This window comes from Penicillium cosmopolitanum (assembly GCF_028827165.1).
Source record: "Penicillium cosmopolitanum strain IBT 29677 chromosome Unknown utg000006l:49.0-5199605.0:1.0-5204138.0, whole genome shotgun sequence".
Classification (NCBI taxonomy): domain Eukaryota; kingdom Fungi; phylum Ascomycota; class Eurotiomycetes; order Eurotiales; family Aspergillaceae; genus Penicillium; species Penicillium cosmopolitanum.
In genome coordinates this window covers 2,173,982-2,196,241 of record NW_026622676.1, presented here as the reverse complement: position 1 = coordinate 2,196,241, position 22,260 = coordinate 2,173,982, and the positions used below count along the sequence as shown (strand labels likewise).

The 22,260-nt window shown below is 49.2% G+C and overlaps 11 protein-coding genes across 11 annotated transcripts; 6 read left to right on the top strand and 5 right to left on the bottom strand.

The window, feature by feature from the left end:
* Positions 1-932: 932 nt before the first annotated feature.
* Positions 933-1,721, top strand: N7509_005367 (A4/G1 family peptidase; the record flags this gene model as incomplete). Its single annotated transcript, XM_056630004.1, has 1 exon — positions 933-1,721. The coding sequence occupies one exon, from the start codon at positions 933-935 to the stop codon at positions 1,719-1,721; it is 789 nt and encodes a 262-aa protein (XP_056489306.1).
* A 2,739-nt stretch (positions 1,722-4,460) lies between these two features.
* On the bottom strand, positions 4,461-6,331 carry N7509_005366 (uncharacterized protein; the record flags this gene model as incomplete). The annotated part of the gene is made up of 3 exons (XM_056630003.1): positions 4,461-5,639; positions 5,695-5,848; positions 5,922-6,331. The coding sequence occupies 3 exons, from the start codon at positions 6,329-6,331 to the stop codon at positions 4,461-4,463; spliced, it is 1,743 nt and encodes a 580-aa protein (XP_056489305.1).
* A 444-nt stretch (positions 6,332-6,775) lies between these two features.
* On the top strand, positions 6,776-8,481 carry N7509_005365 (putative C2H2 finger domain protein; the record flags this gene model as incomplete). Its single annotated transcript, XM_056630002.1, is given in 3 exon segments — positions 6,776-6,879; positions 6,943-7,183; positions 7,201-8,481. 3 exon segments carry the CDS (start codon positions 6,776-6,778, stop codon positions 8,479-8,481), a joined length of 1,626 nt encoding a protein of 541 aa, XP_056489304.1.
* Positions 8,482-8,709: 228 nt separating this feature from the next.
* Positions 8,710-10,686, bottom strand: N7509_005364 (uncharacterized protein; the record flags this gene model as incomplete). The annotated part of the gene is made up of 3 exons (XM_056630001.1): positions 8,710-9,178; positions 9,267-9,822; positions 9,882-10,686. The coding sequence occupies 3 exons, from the start codon at positions 10,684-10,686 to the stop codon at positions 8,710-8,712; spliced, it is 1,830 nt and encodes a 609-aa protein (XP_056489303.1).
* A 741-nt stretch (positions 10,687-11,427) lies between these two features.
* N7509_005363 (cysteine protease ATG4) lies at positions 11,428-12,956 on the top strand (the record flags this gene model as incomplete). The annotated part of the gene is made up of 5 exons (XM_056630000.1): positions 11,428-11,575; positions 11,654-11,977; positions 12,046-12,214; positions 12,272-12,499; positions 12,587-12,956. 5 exons carry the CDS (start codon positions 11,428-11,430, stop codon positions 12,954-12,956), a joined length of 1,239 nt encoding a protein of 412 aa, XP_056489302.1.
* A 397-nt stretch (positions 12,957-13,353) lies between these two features.
* N7509_005362 (histone H2B family protein) lies at positions 13,354-13,939 on the bottom strand (the record flags this gene model as incomplete). Its single annotated transcript, XM_056629999.1, has 3 exons — positions 13,354-13,532; positions 13,610-13,681; positions 13,768-13,939. 3 exons carry the CDS (start codon positions 13,937-13,939, stop codon positions 13,354-13,356), a joined length of 423 nt encoding a protein of 140 aa, XP_056489301.1.
* A 571-nt stretch (positions 13,940-14,510) lies between these two features.
* Positions 14,511-15,077, top strand: N7509_005361 (histone H2A; the record flags this gene model as incomplete). The annotated part of the gene is made up of 3 exons (XM_056629998.1): positions 14,511-14,563; positions 14,671-14,967; positions 15,026-15,077. 3 exons carry the CDS (start codon positions 14,511-14,513, stop codon positions 15,075-15,077), a joined length of 402 nt encoding a protein of 133 aa, XP_056489300.1.
* A 793-nt stretch (positions 15,078-15,870) lies between these two features.
* N7509_005360 (NADH dehydrogenase [ubiquinone] 1 beta subcomplex subunit 9) lies at positions 15,871-16,465 on the bottom strand (the record flags this gene model as incomplete). Its single annotated transcript, XM_056629997.1, has 4 exons — positions 15,871-15,895; positions 15,962-16,158; positions 16,251-16,383; positions 16,446-16,465. 4 exons carry the CDS (start codon positions 16,463-16,465, stop codon positions 15,871-15,873), a joined length of 375 nt encoding a protein of 124 aa, XP_056489299.1.
* Positions 16,466-16,968: 503 nt separating this feature from the next.
* N7509_005359 (uncharacterized protein) lies at positions 16,969-18,863 on the top strand (the record flags this gene model as incomplete). Its single annotated transcript, XM_056629996.1, has 9 exons — positions 16,969-17,132; positions 17,194-17,249; positions 17,307-17,378; positions 17,441-17,496; positions 17,574-17,906; positions 17,983-18,375; positions 18,442-18,501; positions 18,553-18,607; positions 18,679-18,863. The coding sequence occupies 9 exons, from the start codon at positions 16,969-16,971 to the stop codon at positions 18,861-18,863; spliced, it is 1,374 nt and encodes a 457-aa protein (XP_056489298.1).
* A 226-nt stretch (positions 18,864-19,089) lies between these two features.
* On the bottom strand, positions 19,090-20,407 carry N7509_005358 (uncharacterized protein; the record flags this gene model as incomplete). Its single annotated transcript, XM_056629995.1, has 3 exons — positions 19,090-19,445; positions 19,589-20,143; positions 20,227-20,407. The coding sequence occupies 3 exons, from the start codon at positions 20,405-20,407 to the stop codon at positions 19,090-19,092; spliced, it is 1,092 nt and encodes a 363-aa protein (XP_056489297.1).
* Positions 20,408-21,109: 702 nt separating this feature from the next.
* On the top strand, positions 21,110-21,947 carry N7509_005357 (protein-L-isoaspartate O-methyltransferase; the record flags this gene model as incomplete). The annotated part of the gene is made up of 3 exons (XM_056629994.1): positions 21,110-21,211; positions 21,327-21,429; positions 21,523-21,947. 3 exons carry the CDS (start codon positions 21,110-21,112, stop codon positions 21,945-21,947), a joined length of 630 nt encoding a protein of 209 aa, XP_056489296.1.
* Between the last annotated feature and the right edge of the window lie 313 nt (positions 21,948-22,260).

The window sequence follows — 22,260 nt, the reverse complement described above, 5'->3', positions numbered from 1 at the left end:
CGCGCAGCCGTTGAGATGTCCGCAAAGGGGTTCCTGCTTCAATAGATTGCAGCCTCGGCGACGTGTTTGATATTAACAATTCCTTTCATATTGGCGCTAAAACTTCAGTATTTGCTTAAATTCACCTTGATGAGCTTTGCTGACGCGATAAGAGTTCCCTCTACCACCATATTCGGCTAAGCTAGATCTAGCCCGGACCAAGTGGACGGTCGGCGAGTTCGATACTAAAACCCCTATTCGCCGGCTTGACATCTTCAGAGTCCACAATAAAGGTCCAACGCCGAAAGTATAATTGTTTGGAAGGCTGACAGCCCCTCCAGTACAAAAAATGCTTGTATACTAGAATCAAACTCAATCTGGTAAATAGGCCCATCCATAACTTTCAAGTTCATTTAAGGTAGTATCGTTATTATTGACCAAGCATGAGATAAAAGAGCTCAAGAGCTCACTTTCATCCTGTTAAAGGAATGATTATTCACAGGCAGACTATATTCGCTTCTTATTTAATTCTTGTCAAGTCTTGAAGCAATCTGTTGCTACAATAGGGTTTCTGACCGGCTAAGTCTATATAAAGCTTAGCGTGAAATACCGCCGATCACGATTCCTTTCTTATCAGAGTTGCACTGAACGAGCATAGATGAAAAGCCGAGAAATTAGTGAGATTAAAAGAAAAAGAAAATACCAATCAAGATCTGACATGCCCTGTTGTAACCTCGCGTAAACAATTTCTTGTGCCCGGAGACTATCCATTTACGAAATAGTCAAGTTAAAGAATCACACCTTCCTGTTTGCGCCTACTTTGCTCGAAATGCGCAATCTATAGACAAGTTTAGGTATAAAAGAAGCATCTCGACCCTAAATGTCCGGTTTCTCGTCTAGATGCACTATCAGTATTTCAGTACTTCAATCCATATTCTCAATTGCTCTGCACAATGAAGATTTCAGCAGCCACCATTCTTCTTTTGGCGGGCTCTGCCATTGCAAGTCCGCTGGCAGCTCGTGTCGCTCGCCGTGCTGGGGTGTCTCGTCCAAGAATACGCGTCGATCCCAAGACCAACCAGACCAACGATGCCGAACAGAGCTCCAACTGGGCTGGCGCAGTCTTAGTCTCCTCTGGTTTCACTGAAGTCTCTGGGACTTTCACGGTTCCCAGCCCTCAAATTCCATCTGGAGGTGACCAAAGCACCCAGTACTGCGCTACTGCCTGGGTTGGTATTGATGGCGATACATGCTCAACTTCCATTCTTCAAACTGGAGTTGACTTCTGTATCCAAGGCAGCGATGTTAGCTACGATGCCTGGTATGAGTGGATTCCAGCCGGTTCGGTGGACTTTAGCGGTATCAGCTTCAGCGCCGGAGACTCTGTATCCGTGAGTGTTGTTGCTACTAGCAAAACAACTGGAACTGCCACCATTACCAACAACTCCAATGGGCAGAGCGTCACCCACAAATTTACCTCAAGCGAGACCACTAGTTCCCTCTGTGAGACGAACGCGGAGTGGATCGTCGAGGATTTTACCCTCATATCTTCCTCCGGCCAGCAATCGCTTGCTCCCTTTGCGAATTTCGGAAGTGTTACCTTTACCGATGCCATTGCTGTGGAGAATGGAAACCAAGTTGATGCCTCTGGTGCCAACACCATCTCCCTCGTTGACGGAAATGGCAAAGTCCTGGCTTCCCCTAGTGTCCAAGGCAGCACTGTTACTGTTACTTATCAGTAAATGAAGTATGAATTGTGTCTATACAGGCATAAAGTCTTTTGTATATAGAACTTTTGTTATTAAATAATGAAAGGAAATATGCATATATTATTGATGCGAGAGGTTTAACCAGCGCCAGGTAATATTTTGTTCTTATAAGTGGAGTGGGGCTTCGTATTGTGTGAAATTAATAGACACCGGCATCACTGCTAAAGTGAATAAAATACTTAGAATTTAATAATAGTTCTTGACTTCTTAGTGTCGTTTTGAGCTCCATAGTAGAATTAAGGGCTTTCCTAGGGTGCCCTGAAGACCTTGAAGACCCTGAAGAGCCAAAACACTTCAAATCCAAATGGCTAGAAAATCGTCCTCATTCATGGGCTCATGAGACGATGGTGCATCCACTGTGGCACGGGCCATCATAAGCAGCTACCCACTGCACACTCTCCCTTCCCCATGCTTGCGGTATGACTAGTATGATCAAGGAAGGGAGCCTATAGTACGCTGTGATAGGTGATGTGATTCTAGTCGTTGGCCCAGGGCAGCTTAAGCTGCATGTTCATTCACTCATTTTCAAGGCAAAATCAAAGCCAATTACGGTTATGTTAGGGCTAAAGTGGACAAAGAGCCATGGCCAGCCTAACAGAGGTATGCCAATGAAGATACTGCTTCCCGAATATAATGCCATATTCCTAAGATATATCTTTGCGATTACTCATTATCAGAATCAAATAATTCATGACAGCCTCACTGCCCAAGATGCTCTTGAAATTTTAATTGTGGCTGATAAGTACGATATTGTTGATGCCCTGTCATTAACAAGCTGGCCTTGGCTTCGCGCTTGCGATAAAAGTGCGACAGTACCTATGGTTGTCACGGCTGCAGCATATTTATTTTGGAGTCCAGAAGCTTTTAATAAGATCACCAAGGCACTAGTCCTCGACGATGAAGGCTCTTCTTACCTTCTTCTCCTTACAACAGAGATCGAAGGGTAATAGAAGCCAGATTCGACGAAATGAAGTGCGTTGGATACGCAATTCTAGGACTAAAGAGAGAAGAAGAAAGGACGAAAGAAAGATGCCTGTCATCCGAATTAGTATCTCGGCCGCACATATTATGTGACCGAGGAGTCATGTCACGCTAGTCGGGATAGGAAGTAGAAACTGGTCCTCGATTGTTACAATGACTTGAATTTGTACGGTTATTCAGGGCAAATAGGGTGGGTAACATTAAAGCCTTTTTAACTCCAATTCGTATGTATGCTGGGGATGGATATCTAGCGACTGCATGTTTGGATCTGCTTGGGGTGGGGTACCTACGGTGCTCTATAAGTGCTGGGTGGGTAGTAGTTGTATACATATGTATTTTACAGTGGTGTTGCAAAAGTTTCCAACCTCCTATTGCCCACTATTTTTGGCCGCCTTCTAATGGCAGACTAGTAGCTACTCAAGATGGAATAGAGTAGCTAATCTCTTCTATCTTAGGTAGGCACTAGTCTACCTTCGGAAGGGGGCGGTCAGGCTGGTCAACAAGGGCTTCGAAACTTTTGCAACACCACTGTAAAATACCTCTATATACAACTACTGATCACCCAGCACTTATTGAGCACCGTAGATATCAATAAGATGCCTTCTTTAGCACCGGCAACTTGTGATAAAATATCAATCATAGAAACAAGTCTGGGGGGAGGCTCCATAGACCGCGAAAAACCTATAAATTTATCCATTTGGGCCTTTTTTTAGCCAACCCGAAGTTGATTCTGCTTATTGTTTAATGGAATCCTGATTCATACAGTAGCTCTGCCACTGGGCACCGAAAACAGGTCATTTGTGCTGATACCTGAGGGTTTCGGGTCCATATCATCCCGCGCACCGCACATGTAACTAGTAGTCAGCCTCAGTTAGTCTCCTGCACACACATGGGGTCCAAAAATGCTCGAATCAGATCTCTTGATATGACCTACATACAATGGTGGCAGTGATTATAAGAAGCTAGATCTATTTAGGTAATTTATAATTGAGAAGTTGTCAATTCAAAGCCTGCGGCTGTGGAGCTCAATTTGTTTTCCTTGGGTTCTCATGGATCACCATAGAGTAGATGGCTATCCCTTGATTATATCTCCACAATAGCACACAGCACTCGCTTATGTGTGTATGCGTATGCTTGCGTATAAACAGAAGCAATATTTCGAATATTTATGGTCATATATGAATACTCCAGTTGTCGCACAATCGAGCTTTATTTGACGAGCATGATATATGCTGTCAATAGCGATGAGTGCGATCTATTTCTTGGCTGTAGAGTAGTATGTTACAATCATTAACCATCGCCTAGGCCCCATTAAAGAACATACTAACTGGCCAGATAAAAAACCCACAATTACATCATGCCTTTTTTTTATATGCTTCGTCAAAGCCAATTGACCCAACTTTGAAAGGATCATCATAAAGTAAACGGATTGTGAAGCCATATAGAGACCAAATACCCTGCTAATCTCCAAGACAAACAAATCTAACTCAACAATCAGACCACGAGCTCAGAAGTCAATAATATTTCAGTCATCGCTGGCGTGAGTTTATTCCTCTATTGATCATCTTAACAGCTTCTCAGGTAATAGATAGGTAGAAGCTAATAGTTATTAATTGATTTCAGTATATCGATTTCGCTAAGAGATAGTTGGATTAATTTGACCTGAGTCCTTATTTGTGATCTTAATTGTTATATATTGATTAAATGATTTTAAAATATAGTATTAAAGTACTAATCATCAGGATACTCATCCCTGACATTACTAATAAATGCCTGCGCCACCCTGTCCCACCTTTTAAAATGCTTGCCAGCAATACTCGTCAGGCTTGAAGGTAAATCCTCAATATCAGGCAGAATAAGGCTGATATTCTCCTCAGCAACATAACGAACGCTCCGGTCTTCGACTAGAACATGGTAAAAGCTCTGGTGCCGGCCAGCTTGCAAACGATCGATCCCCATCCGCCTCATCCACTGCTCCCCAGCACCACATTCAGAATCCCAACCAGTTATAATAGCCCGGTAATGATAGCGACGATGCTGGAAGACTTGTCCTACCTTATACCGGACAGCTCTGTTCTCACCGGTGCGCCGATGGATTTGCTTTGGAATCTCGTCCACGGCTCGCATGACGTGGAGGCTTTCGAGGATATGCTCGTGTTCAAGAAGGCCATTGAACAAAGGCACGACATACTGCTCCACCAAAAAGATATCAGAGGGAAAGTCTGTCGCAAAAAGCTCCATCAACAATGACAATTGGTGTCGTAGATCCATTGGCCGTGAATCAGCCGAAAGAAGCATCGATGACCACGAAGCCGCATATTTTGCACTCACGATATCCACCGGTGTAGCATGGAAATCGAATTGCCTAGTCGCAGAATGGATCGAGTTCACAATGTTCTTGCTGCACCTCAAAACGACCTCCGAGGGTAATGATTCGCCAAGGAATTCGCTCTGCTCTGTTTCTGATGCGCCGAGGAATATCAACTGTTGTCGGAGGTCGGAGACTGGTGTCTCCCTTGCACCTCTAAATGGATCGAGATACATAGGCGAGCCGGGTTCGGTACCAGTGACTTTGTTCCCGTCCATATCAAATCCAGTTTGTGGAGTAACGATGACATGGACATGAAATGGAAATCCACAAGGATGGGCATCGATTCCAAGCGCCTGGGCAACATGGCAATATATGACCGCCGAGATCAATGGCAACGAGTTGTGTCCCGGGCTATTGAGAGCCATCCCCAAGAAATTGTGTTCCAGAGAATGGTACTCTCGCCCCGATTCGATACCTGTCAGGTCATTCGCTCGCAGCCAAGACGCAAGTTCGAGAGCTTTCGCACGGGGGCTTTGATCATCAAAATCTGGGTGAGAGGTCGTGAATTGGTGGACCACTTGGGCCATGGCATGCTCAAGCTGGAACTTCATTAGCCAGTTTAATTTGGACAGGGCTGGGTTTGGAAGAACAAACCTCGTCAAAGTCACCATACCCGCTTTCCGGGATGAAGAGGTCGAATGCGCCCAGGGCGCGGTCAAGTGAGACTGTCTCGCCACGCCGCAGTTTATCCCACTCTGGAACAGCGATACTTCGGTGTAGACAGGTCAAAAGGGCACGGGCATAGTATCTTATGCTCGAGGAACACTGGTAAGCTTTGGAGAACCGAAGATATAGGAGAGATTGCCTGATTTAATACGCACCTCCTTGCGAGATGGTCCTCGCCATCTTGTACTTGGCTATTCCGTAACAGCGTATCTTTTGCATCGTAACCGAACTCGATCACGGCTCGGAACTTCTCAATCCGACCTGCCTGGCTGGCGAGAATACTGTCCAGGAGTTGGGTGACGGAACCATCGATCTGATATCTCAGTATAAACAGCGCTTTCCAATCTACTGATGACGCCGGGAGGATAAATTTTCGGTGAATATCATGTCGCCGGTCCCAGAACTTGTAGTAGGTTCGGCAATAATGCCGCCATAGCAAGGGCCGTTTCGTCACATCTCCGAACCGGCAACTGGTTTGTTGGAGAGCTGTAGCAGACCGCGGGTGTGAGTGGCATAGGATCGAATGAAGGATCTCTTCCGGCAATTGATTGAGAGAAAGAATCATCCCTGTGAAGGTCGCGTAAGGCGCTTGGTACGCGCAGGCTAGAGAAGAACTGCCTGGATATTTGACAACCCGAAGGAAATTCAAGGAAAAAGCCCTGAAAGAATAATCACTCAGAAAAGGAAATAGAATTTGAGCTTAGCATCAGGTATTAGAGCAAAGTCAACGCCAGCGTTGGGCCCTTGGGGATGGGGGATGTTCGGTCATGGTGCTCACTGGGGACAGGAACGAACGCGAAGAAGACAAGGCGGGGAAACCTGTGACCTACGCCAAGACCCGCAAACTTGCCCTCCATCGGGACGCGCCATCGCTGCATATTTTACTCCGAACACAGACGAATGGCCGAGCGGTGCTTCGCGCTCTCAACACTGGGCCTTTTCGGGGGAATGACGAGAAAATTCTCGAATATTCCTACAACTTGAATTTCATACCCTTGGTCTCCTCACCATGGGCCAATCTCAGTCAACAGGGTCGGCGCCAGAGCCGCAGCCCGAACAAAAAACCGATTATTATGACCTACTATGTGTCTCCCGAACGGCAACCGACGACGAGTAAGCTAAACGCCCTGAAGCCTCCCCGATCACCACCACGGTTCTTCGTCTCACATTCAATAGGATTAAAAAGGCATACCGAAAGAAAGCCCTCGAATTGCACCCTGATCGAAACTACGGCAATGTTGATGAAGCCACCCGCCTTTTCGCCGAGATTCAATCCGCCTATGAAGTCCTAGCAGATCCCCAGGAGCGAGCCTGGTACGACTCCCATAAGGATGCATTTCTAGGAACCCAAACTTCGGACGGCTCCTCGGAGGGAGCCTATAATATACGTATCACCACCGCGGAAGAAGTCCTCAAGGTCTTCTCGAAGTTCAGCCCTCGAATGGAATTTTCCGACTCCCCTCCGGATTCTTCGGCGGACTCCAAGAACAATTCGCGCAATTGGCACTCGAGGAGCGAGCTGCTTGTCAGTGGGAAAATCAGGATATTGTAGAATATCCATCCTTCGGTTCTGCCGGTGGTGATTTCGAGACCGTTGTTCGTCCATTTTACTCGGTTTGGACTGGATTCTCTACCAAGAAGTCATTCGCTTGGAAAGACGCCCATCGCTTATCCGAAGCACCTGATCGTCGAGTCCGGCGACTTATGGAAAAAGAAAACCGACGCCTTCGCGACGAAGGGATTCGGACTTTCAACGATGCAGTGCGATCATTGGTAGCTTTTATCAAGAAACGTGATCCACGTTGGAAGATCAATGCCCAAAACGAAGCCCAGCGCCAAGAAGCTCTGCGTCAATCAGTCGCAGCTCAAGCAGCTAGGTCTCGAGCTATGAACAATGCCAAGATGCGCGATCATGTTCTGCCAGAGTGGGCGCGGTCCGAGGAGCATGTGGTTAGCGATGATGACGAAGAAAGCTCCGAGAGCGAAGTCGAGAGCTTTGAGTGTGTTGCATGCAACAAAAATTTCAAGAGCGAGAAACAATTCGAGGCTCATGAAAAGAGCAAGAAGCATGTCAAGGCTGTAAAGCAATTGACCCGTGAAATGCGCTTGCAAGATGTACAACTCGATTTAGACCAGCCTACGGTTGAACGTGATGCGTCCGATCTCGATCCACTTGATGACGATATACCCGCCGAGGACGTTGAAAGCGTACGCACGGCGTCCCCAGTTGGCGAAGCAGAGTCCAGTACGGACGAGGCTGGTGAGCCTCCAATTGACCAGTCTCAAGAAACGACTCCTTCTGACTTGGATAAAGATACCAAAGAATCCAGCATAGCTACTCCGGATCAAGAGCTAGACTCATCTGATTCCGGTGGCGATGAAGATTATGCATCCCGGGAGACCGTAGAAACGCGACTTCACCCAGACTTCGGCTCTGCACAGGATCAGGATCCGGTCACTCCACTAAACGAGCAGTTATCTTCTGTGGTGCTTGAGGAAGAAGCAGAAGAACAGCCCCGGGCTCCTGCTCTAGGAAAAGCCAAGCAGAAAAAGGCCAAGAAAGCGGCACGAGAGGTCGGGGATCAAAATCAATCAGGTCTGATGTGTTCTGGGTGCAATGCCAACTTCCCTTCAAAAACGAAGTTGTTTGCCCATCTTCAGAAAAACCCATCACATGCACAATTAAAGACTACCACGAAGGGCCGAAGGCGCTGAGGGTTTGTTTATATTACGCATCTGCTTATCTTTATACCACTTCCCATCGGCCTTACGCATTTACGAATAGACTCTAGAATACTAGGATATCTAGCGATGAAGAGAAAATGAAATGATAATCTATTTTCACTCTATTCTAGTCTAATTGGATACACTCTCGCATACTCAGATACAGCAGTGTTGATAAAGGTGTACAAAGAAAGGCCCCATATAGGGTAGGAAGTCTTTTTATCCAAGACCCGTTCGCGAATTCTTGACCACATGCGTAACAGGTTGAAGGATACCCTTGTTGTTGGAAGCTCCAAGAGCTGTCCCACTACTCCAACCCATCTTCTCCAGCATGGCTCGGCCACGATTTCCAGCTCCAATTTCCGGTGCCGATCCACCGACCACATCTCCATCCATGTAGGTGACGCCTGAAGTGACACCGCCTCCTCCTCTGGGCTTGGCCTTTGTTTGTTTCCCATGGCCATCCGCACCCCATGATGCGAACAAGCGACGGTTCAACTTCCTTCCAGATAATAGAGAATCGACCTTCGAGATGGTCTTGCGTGTGTATCCCGGCGTGCGAGATGTTTTAATGAGAATGGGGAATCGAGTAAGGCCGTTTCCTTTGGATTGGGACTTGAGGTTCACAACATTCGCCAATTCGTGGATCGTTTTGCGACGATTCTTGGTCATGGGTGGCAGGGACAGGCTAAGACAAAAATTAGCCGGACTGCCCATTATATAACATCTTGGGGAAGGTAAAGGAGGGGGGAAAGGATGGGGTAATATGGACATACGTTGTTTTCGATGACATGAGGAACGCCCGAATCTCAGTCATCAATTCCTCCATATTCATTCCCTTTGAATATCTCTGTCTCAAATCCGCATCTTCGGGATCTTTCCCAAGAACACCCTGGGAACGAAGCTCTTCTCTCTCTTTCTTCTTCGCCGCCTTCTTCTTGCGATCGGTCTGCCATACGTCTTGCATATGCATTTCCAATTCACTATCGGACAACATCAAGTCGAAGTCAGGCGGCTGCTTCTTACCCTTGCCCGATTTCGACAAGCTGGGTCTTTCAAAGTCCATAATGTCGAACCCATAGTAAGGATCAGCATCAATTGCATCCGCAAAAGCCGATGCGGACGGGAATCCAGATTTGCCGCTTTTGCCTTTCTTTTTGTGGGTTTGAGCATACTCCAGGGCTAATTGCTCGAGAATATCGGCGTCTAGGTCGTCATCATCCGAGTCAAGCTCCTCCAGGTCCGATGTATTTGGCGTGTCTAGTTCGACGTCTGAGGCGATGTTGATGGTCAAGTTGTCCGGCTTGGTGTCAATATGCATTTTCGATAGCACTGGTAATCTCGTGTCAGGTTGTGTCTTGGTATTAAATGAAGTGACCTAGGGAACTTACCGTCGATTGAGCTTTCGACACCAGTCTCGTCATTATTTGCTTGAACCTCGATACCATTCTCGGCTCCAGCTTGGACCCAACTGCTTTCCTCCTCTTCCTCACTCTCACTCTCACTCTCACTATCTTGATCCATATTGGCGATGTAATCTGCCAGAATATCATCATTATCGGGTGACCACTTAAATCTCTCCCTCTTGGGCGGTTTGCGGCGGCCCTGCGCTGGCGCTGGCGCTGGCGTTGGATGTGACTCTTGAGTCCGTAATGTGAGCTCCTCCGTCTGGAGTACCGGTACACTTTGGGGTGCTGGTCCTTGGAGGTTCTGAAGTATTCGGAGATCGCGTTCGTCCGTCTCGATGACTATCGGTTTATTGTTCCGTCCGGTAAAAACCACTTCATCCTCGCTGCTGTCGTCCGAAATGTCTGGATCCGCGAGCGGCGCCGGGTCAGACAGTCCTGTATCGGGCACAGTTTCCCCAACCGAGTCAAGAACGAACAACGGTTCATCGTCCACCTTGGCAGGGGCCTCCTCGTTGTTTTGTTCGATTTCAGTTGCGCACTCGGTTTGTGGTTCTACATCTGCATCTGCTTGTGCTGCTTTTTCGTTTTCGTTTTCGACACCGTCTTGCATTTCGCCGTCTTGCTCCAGATTCTCGAATTCGCTTCGTTGTAACTCTCCGGCACTCACGAAAGCTATTGCTTTGCTGCGGAGATTGCCATTATCCCTTAACCGATGATGTGTCTCTGTATTGCGGGCCTCTTCCTGCATTGTGAATCGATGTGGGGTGAATTGGTGTGGCGACGCCATTTCTGCGACTGGTCAGTTCCCGATGGTCGACGGTTTGGATTAGGGGTAGGGGGTAGAGGGGCGGGAATTTACTTGGAGCAGTCATTGCTGGCGGCCTTTTGGCGCGGGCCTTGAACTTGCCATGGCGGGCCATGAGGGTTGGTGATGTTTGGTAGTTGGGGGAGTGAGGAGGGTAAATCCTATCGGATTCCGATGGGGGTGTGGGCCCGGGCGGTGGGGATATCTCATTGTACAGGTGAAATGCAAGTTTAGGGCGGACTTTTTCGATTTGGGGGACCAAAAAAAAGCGTCTAATTTTTTTTATGGACGTTGTAAATCGGTCTATTCTTTTATTGGCATTAGTGGAACAGGCTTCAAAAAAGGTAGGGGGAAGAAGGGATCACAGGTTTGAGTCTCTTGGAGATAACTGATGATCTCCGGAGTGACGTCGTCCCGAGTGATCCCCCTCTCTCTCTCTTCAAGGGTTCCCTCCGAATATCACCACAGCTCACGATCCTGAGTTTCTTTTGGAATCTTGTTTCGATATTTTCTATATGCCAACTTTGATGGTTCTATCCTGGATTTGAACACTCGATGCGCTAAACTGGGTTGATGTTGGCTCGTGAGTAACCATATCCTTTTGGGGGTGAGATATACCTAGGTACATTATATATATCTTAGTATCTCTGTCTAGGTTTACACTCCCCCACACCTGAGCACTCAACAACAAACAACCAGAACCACCAACCTTAGACCCGAGACATGGCGGGGGTCGATCTGGAGAAATGCAAGCGTATTGTACAATACTTCTGGGACCCCAAACCTAAGAATGACACAGTCCCCAAAGCCTCGATCTGGTGCCTGGGCCAGGAATACACCCCCACCTCAGGAGATGCCTCAAAGGGCATAGGTGAGTCCGAGTCCTGATCCCGCGAGACGCAGACGCAGTTGCGGAGACTTGCTAAGAGTAAAACCTTGCGCCAAACAGCTATAGCAGAAGATACCCCCAGTCGCGACGAGTCCGCAGCGAGTCCCGCTCCGAACGAGACGGTCGGAAGCAGCCCGAGTTCATGGCCAAATGCATTCCTGGATGACTTTGAGTCAAGGATATGGATGACATACCGATCACACTTTCCTCCGATCCCCCGTAACAATACACCAGAAGCGACTTCGTCCATGACCCTAGGCGTCCGTCTACGCAGCCAGCTCATGGACTCCCAGGGATTCACATCAGACACCGGGTGGGGATGCATGATTCGGTCCGGACAAAGCCTACTGGCAAATACACTATCCTTCATACAGCTGGGGCGAGGTGATAATATCCCATACATTATACAGATTAAACCCCCGATGCAAACAGAGTGCTGACTGGCCATGTAGACTGGCGAAGAGGTAACTCGCCGGAGGAAGAGTCCAAGCTACTTGCCATGTTCGCTGATGACCCCGAGAGCCCATTCTCGATACATCGATTTGTTCAACGTGGAGCGGAATATTGTGGGAAATACCCGGGAGAGTGGTTTGGGCCGTCGGCCACAGCTCGCTGTATACAGTATGCTATATGAATGAGCCCCGTCTACCCCGGATCTGTGTGCTAAGCCGATACTAGGATGCTATCCAGCGAATGTGAATCACCCAAGCTGAGGGTCTACGTAACAAACAACACGTCAGACGTCTACGAAGATCAGGTTGCCCGGCTTGGCCGCGATGAAAATGGGCAAACGATACCAGTTCTCGTGCTACTCGGTTTGAGGCTAGGTATCGAGCAGGTTACCTCAGTATATTGGGATGGTCTTCGAGCTGCTCTGCAGTATCCACAATCAGTTGGAATCGCTGGGTAAGTCCACCTGTCCGATGGCCGACCATGATAGACCCGCTCCATGGTGTATTTTCAAGAATAGACAACTGATCGTGAAAACCACAGAGGACGCCCATCAGCGTCGCACTATTTCGTAGGTGTGCAAGATTCCCATCTGTTCTTCCTGGACCCCCATTCCACGCGCCCGGCACTCCCGACGCCTCAACCTGGCAAGATCTACTCCACCGAGGAATTCGATAGTTGCCACACCCGCCGATTGCGACGGATACACATCAAAGACATGGATCCGAGCATGTTGATCGGATTTGTAATTCGGGACGAGGCAGACTGGAAAGATTGGAAACAACGCGTGCAATCAACACCAGGAAAACCCATCATCCACATACTTCCCGGAGCACCGGTGGAAGAAGGCCCAGGTCGAATGGAAGCACTGGACGAAGTTGAGGCGCTGGATGATTCGGATATCGCGGGGTAAAGGATGAAATGGGACGAGAGGCGCGTCGATCGATCGGATCGATCGAAAGAGCGGAAGTGGCGGTGTGGCTATGATGTACAGAATCTAGAAGATAAGAGAGAAAAAAATCCAATAGTGATTGAATGCTTGATTGCATTTGAAATTTCGTGTTCTAGTAGGGGAGGTTCAACCGTGCAACCAGCCCCAAGACCCGAGTTATGTTACACCGCGCGCATCGAGCAGTAACCATCAGAAAAAGTCGCCCATTGGGGTAAAAAGAAATTGAGACCATCCCATGACACATTAGAAAACCCGCAAAACACCCATAACCGACCGCCTCGAAGCCCAGAAAAGATCAGGAGGCAGAGAAAAAAGTAGCAAAAAGCGCAAGAAACGAAAAGGCCAGAACTCAGACCGCTTATTTGGCGGAGGAAGAGTACTTGGTGACAGCCTTGGTGCCCTCAGAGACGGCGTGCTTGGCCAGCTCACCGGGGAGGATCAGGCGGACGGAAGTCTGGATCTCTCGGGAAGAGATGGTGGACTTCTTGTTGTAAGCAGCCAGCTTGGAGGCCTCAGTGGCAACGCGCTCGAAGATGTCTGGAGATATTGTCAGTGGGAAATTCGGGAGATGAAAAAACGCGAAAACGCGTTGAGATGGAACGCGAAAAACATACCGTTGACGAAGGAGTTCAGGATGGACATGGCACGAGTGGAGATACCAGTGTCGGGGTGGACCTGCTTGAGGACTGGAGGAAAAACATTAGTATTTTGGAATTGAGACGCGTTTTTGGAGAAAACGCGATTGAAATCGCGTTCAAAACAGCAAACTCACCCTTGTAGATGTAGGAAGAGTAGGTCTCCTTGCGGGTCTTTCCGCGCTTCTTCTTCTCGCCAGTGGCGGCGGAAGTCTTCTTGCCAGCCTCCTTCTTCTCAGCAGGGGCCTTGCCGGCAACCGGGGCCTTGCCGCCGGTGGAGGGAGTCTTGGTAGCGGCCTTGGGGGGCATTTTGAATGAGTTGATGATAAAAGGTGGTGAAAGGTTGAAAAAGCGAGATGGAGTGAGACGTGAGGATGGAAAGATGGATGGAAGGGAAAGGTAAGAGGAAACGCGGTGACGAGGGGAACGCGGTCTTTATACTGGACCGCCAAAGACTGGTTGATCCCGAGGGAACGCAAAGGAGCCGGAATTTCAATACCGTCATGGCCCTGTATGATCTGTATGATTAAACGCAAGTTTACGCGTCTGGAGGTGGGGGGAGCGGGGTTAGATCACGCGGATCCAGTGTCATAGCCTGTAACGCTGTAATTTACAGCCACCTTGCCTGATCTGGCATGCCCGCACCTTGCTGATCTCCACTCTCATTGGTCGATTCCATTAAGCGAGGCCGTGATCTGGCGGGTTTGCTTTGATGTGAGCCAAACGTCACCCTCACCGCGTTCTTATAAACCCCCCGGACTGCCTCGTCGTCGCCCTTCCACCTGCTCTTTTCCATCTCTCGACCACTCAACTCATTTCCATCACCTTTTCAACCCTTTTCAAACCCCTTTCAACCACCCCCCCCAAAACAACCATCAAAATGACTGGCGGAAAGTCTGGCGGCAAGGCGAGCGGTTCCAAGAACGCTCAGTCGTAAGTTTACCCTTATCTACCAATTCCCAGAAAATGCAACTTTGGACGCGTTTTCGCGTCATCTACACCCATTTGTTTTGAAAGTCTCATTCTGACATCAATCACAGCCGTTCCTCCAAGGCCGGTCTGGCCTTCCCCGTTGGTCGTGTCCACCGTCTTCTCCGCAAGGGCAACTACGCTCAGCGTGTCGGTGCCGGTGCTCCCGTCTACCTCGCCGCTGTCCTCGAGTACCTCGCCGCTGAGATTCTCGAGCTGGCTGGTAACGCCGCCCGTGACAACAAGAAGACCCGTATCATCCCCCGTCACCTTCAGCTCGCCATCCGCAACGATGAGGAGCTGAACAAGCTTCTGGGTCACGTCACCATCGCCCAGGGTGGTGTTCTCCCCAACATCCACCAGAGTACGTTTTCACCCAAATCCTCCAAAACCAAGTCGAATTCCAAACTAACATTTTTCTTCCAGACCTCCTCCCAAGAAGACCCCCAAGGCCGGCAAGGGTAGCCAGGAGCTTTAAATCTAAGCTAAATGGTTTTCTTTCTTTCGCGGGTTTGATTTGTTTTTTTCCGGCGTGGGTTGGTTTTCATTGACACGATAATGGGGTTATGGGACGGGCACGTTATGGCTCTACTGCGTTTTCTTTTTTCTTCTATCAGCTTCCAGGTTGTACATTATGTCTGCGGACATGGAATGATACCGACGAACTACCAGCCTGTTCGAGGGATTTCAGCTTTTTTTCGGATAACTAGCCCCGGGCTTGTACGCAAGTCCGAATCAATGAAAAGATTCTAGGTCCACCAGATATAATCATTTTCCTTTGCTTCTGTAGTTCAAGTTTTAGTATTCTTTTTGTCCGTCATCAACGCGTTAGATTCATTTTCACAACGGGTCATGGAATCGCTGTCTCAATCCGATTCAATATACGATGTACCACAACCAAATTACAAAGTATCTGTTCCCAGTACTTAGTATCGACCCGCCGGCTCGTTTTTATAGTTGGGTGATATTGCTCTTATTCTACGAGCGATTCGATTTGTATACCGACCATCCCTCGGGAACGTATTTATACTCCGTATCGAAAACACGCGCCTGGCTCGATTCGTCTTAATACATAACCGCATCGCTCCGCTTTTTCTCAATACAATATCGTACAATCCGGACTACAACGAGAGTGCAAAGTGCAACGGTAGTATGAAATCAGAGCGCATTCAATTTCATTCTTAATATCTACACAAGGCCCTGTAATCAAAATGCGTGGTCCACTTGCTCCGTCCCAGATATTACTCGATCCATGAATCCCGGTCCCTTGTTTAGTGGGCGGCCGGGGCGCGGCGTCTATTCGTTGTTAGTATTCTTGCCGCAAGAGCATTCCTTGAGCTCAAGCGAGTGAAATGGACGTACATGGTAGAATGCGAGCGGGCAAGTTTCTCTCTCCCATTTGTTTCCTGTGACCAGCGTAAGTTGGAGTCCGGAGCATGCCATCCGGCAAATATCAAAGTCCAGAAGGGCGTAAACGTACCACCGGGGGCAGTGGGATGGCGGTAAGGATCGGGGTGTTTCCACTCCTCGAGGATCTTCTCTGTTTCGCGCAGCAATACCTGGTGTTCGCATGTGTGAGTAGGGCGTGCAATTCAATCCCAATCATTGGATATAGGGCGGGCGGGCAAAGATCGGATCGTGTGCATCGTACCTGTTGCTGGCGAGGATCGCGGACGTCCTTGTTGGCTTCGAAGAGGGAGCGAATATAAACGGCTTGTCCCCGCCACACTGATCGGTGGACAGCCCAGTCAAGGGACAGCTTCAGCGAGCGCCGATAGAGCGAGCTGGGATGGGGTCAGAACGGACGACGGTTCGGGAGATAGCGGCGGTGCAATTGCACACTCACAGAGCGGGGGTGAGGGACATGATTGTGTCCTCGAATCCAATTGGAGTCGGTCTGAATGAGAGGAGAGAGAGAGGCAGCAAATCTGGCGCGAAGTGGACAATGCGCGTCAGACCGAGAACCGAGAAATTGGGGTGGGAGTGATGCGGGTTGACTATTCTCAGCTTCCTCATTCGTTGCGAACTGCACAACTGGTTTCTATGCTCCCCCGCACCGCGCAAAAGGGATCTCCTCCACTCAGCAGCCTTCAGCAGTCAGCGGGTCCACCTCAGGCCAAAACAAGGCCACAACCTGCCTTTTCAATGCCACAAAACAAGGGCGTAAGAACATTACTCCGCTTGCCGGGTGGCTTCCGCATCTCGGCTTCGGGAGCTTTTGGCTTCGGCTACGTAACAGCAACAGGGCGAGAAAGAGTGAGGCTTTTTTTTCTTCCTTTCCCCTTTCCTCCATATCTTACAATATTCCCCCAGGGAAAAGCTTGCGACTTTGTTTCTATTTCAATTCGATTTTCGTTATTCTACACAACATGGCTGCTCGACTTCCTCTCGCGCGCCTCTCGGCTCAGCGCCTGACGACTTTGTCCCGGAGCACTCGGGCTACCAACCGTTTCCGCGGTGTCCAGAGCCTTTCGACTTCCACTCGCTCAAATGTCTCCTCTAGAGCCTCTGGTCTCCTGCAGGCCTCTTCAGGGTAATAACTTCCCATCAATTACCGGCTCGCGCAAATGGAAATGGCTGACGAGGAATATCAGGATCAATGTCTCGCGTAACCTCGCTCCTTTCGTTGGCTCCCAAATCCGAACCTACGGTATATCAATCTCAATCCCAGTCAAATAAAAACCATGCTGACTCTTTTTGCGACCAGCCGATTCTATCGTCAAGGTTCCCCAGATGGCCGAGTCGATCACAGAGGGTACCCTGAAGCAGTTCTCTAAACGTATGCACTAGCCTCGAACAGCGTGGGTCCCCAATGGATATGGATACTAAGTCATTATACAGAGGTCGGCGACTTTGTTGAGCGCGATGAGGAGATTGCCACTATCGAAACCGACAAGGTATGTTCTTTTCTTTTGTCGCATTGGAAAACGGTGTCCTGCAAATTCAAATTCTAACATATTACCTTGTGCATTAGATCGACGTGTCCGTGAATGCCCCCGAGTCCGGTACTATCAAGGAGCTTCTTGTCAACGAGGAGGACACCGTCACCGTCGGACAGGATCTTATCAAGCTGGAGCCCGGAGAAGCGCCTGAGGGCGGCAAGCAGGAGTCTGCCCCCAAGCAGGAGTCTGAGCAGCCCAAGGAGTCCGCCCCCGCTGCTGAGAAGCCCAAGGAGTCCGCCCCCGCTCCTGAGAAGCCCAAGGAGACCCCCAAGGCCTCCAAGCCCGCGCCCCCCAAGGAGGCCCCCAAGGCCGAGTCCCAGACCACCGAGGCTAAGCCCGCCGTCGGCGGCCGTGAGGAGCGTCGCGTACGTACCCGTTTCTTCTTTATGGTTCCAGGTGCCAGGTTGATTGTTTATGCTAATATGATTTGCGCCACTACAGGTCAAGATGAACCGCATGCGTCTGCGCATCGCCGAGCGCCTGAAGCAGTCCCAGAACACCGCCGCTTCCCTCACCACCTTCAATGAGGTCGACATGTCCTCGCTGATGGAGTTCCGCAAGATGTACAAGGATGATGTCCTGAAGAAGACCGGTGTGAAGCTGGGCTTCATGAGCGCTTTCTCCCGCGCTTGCGTTCTGGCCATGAAGGAAGTCCCCGCGGTCAACGCTTCGATCGAGGGCCCCAACGGCGGTGACACCATTGTTTACCGCGACTACGTCGATATCAGTGTTGCCGTTGCCACTGAGAAGGGTCTCGTCACCCCCGTTGTCCGCAACACCGAGACTATGGATCTGGTTGGCATTGAGCAGTCTATTGCCGGTCTTGGTAAGAAGGTATGTTTGAAACTCTGGTTATGAATGCGGTAACATGGACATGTTATTAATATATTACCACTACAGGCTCGCGACAACAAGCTCACCATCGAGGATATGGCCGGTGGTACTTTCACTATCAGCAACGTGAGTTTCATTGTTTCTCCACTATTGATTGGCCTATACTAATTTCAATAGGGTGGTGTCTTCGGTTCTCTGATGGGTACCCCCATCATCAACACCCCCCAGACCGGTAAGCCCCATTCCCATACCTTGCAATTCCTGTCACCGACGTGAAGACCAATTCCTAATCACTCCCTATAGCCGTCCTGGGTCTCCACGCCATCAAGGACAAGCCCGTCGCCGTGAACGGCAAGGTCGAGATCCGCCCCATGATGTACCTCGCCCTCACATACGACCACCGTCTCCTGGATGGCCGTGAGGCCGTCACCTTCCTTGTCAAGGTCAAGGAGTATATCGAGGACCCCCGACGCATGCTGCTCGGGTAAATGGTTTCGTTTCGGTTATAAACTGTAACCAACCCGCCCGCTATGTACCCCGTTGGTTCGATCTGTGTTTTATCGTGCTTAGATCCCCATCGTTGGCACGACCCTGTAGATTATCCAGTTTCTTAGTATCTTGACTAAAACTGCCATTTCAAGAACCTAATTTCTTGGCTTCTTCTGCTTCTTCTGCTCCTGCTTTGCCTTTCTTCGTAGCTGTCTGTAGCTTGGGTCAATCGCGCGTCGTTCGTTGGTGATACGGGATTGGTCTGGCCTCGAGGTCCATCAAGAGCGCGGACGCCTTCCCATGAGTCGGGTATGGCAGATAGGGTGGTGATTTTCGTCCCCCATCCGTTGGGTTGAGCTTTCGCGTTTCTGTTTTGATCTGCGGATCGATCTTTATAGAACTCAACTTGCGTCGGCGGCAATGGCCGAGTCGAGCCAGGGGCGGAAATTGGCGAATGGGCTCGCTCGCCTGGTACTGGTATAGAGCATAGAAGGGATCCCTGGAAAGTCGCACCACGAAAGCGCAGGGCCCCTTCCCTTCCCTCGGGGGACTGGGACTGGGATTGAGGGAGAAGAAGCGCGCTAGTTCGCGTGTTCGGGATCACAGTGTTTGGTTTGCGGTAGGCGTGGCATCGAGTAGATAATTTCCCTTTCTCTTGTCGATTCGATGGAACTAGTTCTCATCGAACGGTCGATATGATGTTGAGAATTTATTTACCGCTGACCAGCGCGCTCCAGGAGCTGTCTCGTTTCATCACGGGACAAATTCCCCAACTTCCCACGCTCCAATTCAATCAAAACAGGAGGATCAAGGACAGTCATCAGATCCAACATGAATCTCATCACTGTATTTTTGAACTGCGCAAGTGGAAATCTCCGTGACGATTCAGGCTGGCTAGCATTGCCGCCATAACCATAGGCTTGACACATTTGGAACCATCGCTTATTGCGGCCAGGGTTAATGCAGTTCCATTCTTGGAGGCGTTTGATAGCGTCGCTGTCATCCGATGTTTTGATTTTATCGTGGATCGCGGCCTGGTGCAAGAATTGAGCACCCACGTCTAGCCAGCGGGATTCGGAGACTTTGGGTACGGCGGCAAGACAAAGATTCATGAAACGAAGGCCGACCTTTGCAAGTTGAGCTGATTCTGAGTCTCGACCTTGTCTTGGCTCGTGTTTGTAACGTCGAACTGCATCTGCTACCCATAGGATCTCACGTTTGATGTTCAGATCCGCGGCCAGCGAGGAGGTTGAAGTTGAAGCGGGAAGAGATCCGAAGGCTGTGTCGGGGTTAATATATTACTAAAAATTCAGGCAACTACCCAGGAATTATGGGGTTTGATATCACTCGATATTGACTTACCTTTCAATGACTGTACGAGCCAGTCGGCTTCCTCGGCTTTGATGGGGTCGCGTATATCATCCGCTGCGGACAGGGTTTGCTCGATCGCAAGACAGACCAGATAGTCCAAAATCAGAGAATTCACATCTTCATGGAGCTCTGGGTCCGCCATCGTGGACCGCGATAACTCTTTTGGTATCATGGTCGGTGAAAGGGGAGTGAAACTTGGACGAATGGTTGCTACTGATGAATTTCCGAGCTAACTCGGGGTGACGCGCAGGTCGGAGTGGAGATATCGAGCGGGCCGCGGATTTTTGGGTGGGGGGAGATGCAGCTTCACCAGGCGATTGCTTCGTATGTTTTTGTTCTGATCTTTGGTCGATTTCGGGGTTTGGCATGTGTTTTGTTCAGTGATAGTTCAGTTGCGACGATATTGGTTTTAAATATTGCTATCTTTGCTCAATTATAGCTTTCCTGGTTTCTTTGTTGCACGTTCAATTTGCCCTCAGACTAAATTAGTACCTGTTTATAGAGAGATATATATATACACCTGCTATGCTCCACACACCACCACCACTTCTCTAAGCTGAATTTCACACTCTTACCCGAAACCTGCCGGAATCTTCAAAAATTCATATCATAAATCAATAATCATATACAAAGACCCAAATAGTCAAGTGTCACGTGGAGGTGAGAAAAGCATGGCGTCACGATGGCCAAATTGAGGTTGACTTCATCCACCGGCGTGAATAACCCCACACGCATCTCTGCATGTTATCTATCACCACCACCACCACGATTCTCTCCTACTACCTTTCACTCCTCTGCTCGCGGGTACTATATGCTTAAGTGGCTACAAAGAATATATCGAAATCTGCCGTACCAACCAACTCGACCCTATTCAATGGCGTGGTACTGCTCCGGATCCACCAATACCGAGCTGGTCGAGAACCTGTTCAAAGGCGGCTTAATCAAAGATGATCGCGTGAAGGAAGCCATGCTAGGAGTAAGTTGAGAAACACCAACCGCCACCCCCCCCAATCATCCATCCAATCTCCCCCCAACCTCGAGCATCTACCGAGTGTCTATGAGCCCCGCATCTGATATATGATCATATCAAGGTCGATAGAGCTCACTACGCACCCTCACGACCATACTCAGACTCACCACAACCCATTGGCCACGGCGCTACAATCTCAGCACCACACATGCACGGCCACGCATGTGAATATCTAATCGACCACCTCTACCCCGGAGCCCGGGTCCTTGACATCGGATCCGGGTCCGGATACCTAACGCATGTCTGAGCAAATCTAGTGACCGGGCCCGACACCTCGGATAAAGGACAAGTGATAGGCATCGACCACATTCACGAATTAGTCGAACTAGCAAAAGACAACATGGACAAATCCCCCGAGGGCCGCTCGCTGCAGGAATCCGGTAAAGTGAAATTCGTCAAAGGCGACGGCCGTCTGGGATGGAAAGAAGAAGCGCCGTACGATGCCATTCATGTCGGTGCTGCTGCCGAGGCTCTTCATCCGGTTTTGATTGAGCAGCTTGCTGCTCCCGGAAGGATGTTTATTCCGGTTGAGTCAGACCCAAATGATGATGAAGGGAGTTTATTGGGTGGTATTGGGGGTCAGTATATTTGGGTTGTGGATAAGAGGAAAGATGGGTCGATTTTTAAGGATAAGGTTTTTCAGGTTAGATATGTGCCTTTGACGGATGCGCCTGGATCATGAGAATGGGTGGTATGCCGAAATTGCAAGATAAAATGGTAAGGTGAAATGGCAAAACAATCTACAATATTTTACTGGGGCGGGGAGGTGGATGCGGCTGGGATGAAGCAAGAATGCTCACAACAATGACGAATGACACAAGATCGAGGAAAGTACCGAAGTTCATTTTGATAGTGAGAATGACAGTGCAATCACTCGAAAAAAAAGAATGGGAAAGAAATCCCCAATCGGATAATTTACCAATGGCAAAATGATCCGGTGTAATGTAATGACTCCTAGAAACACCATGGTATGATTGATGTATGATGGTAAAGTG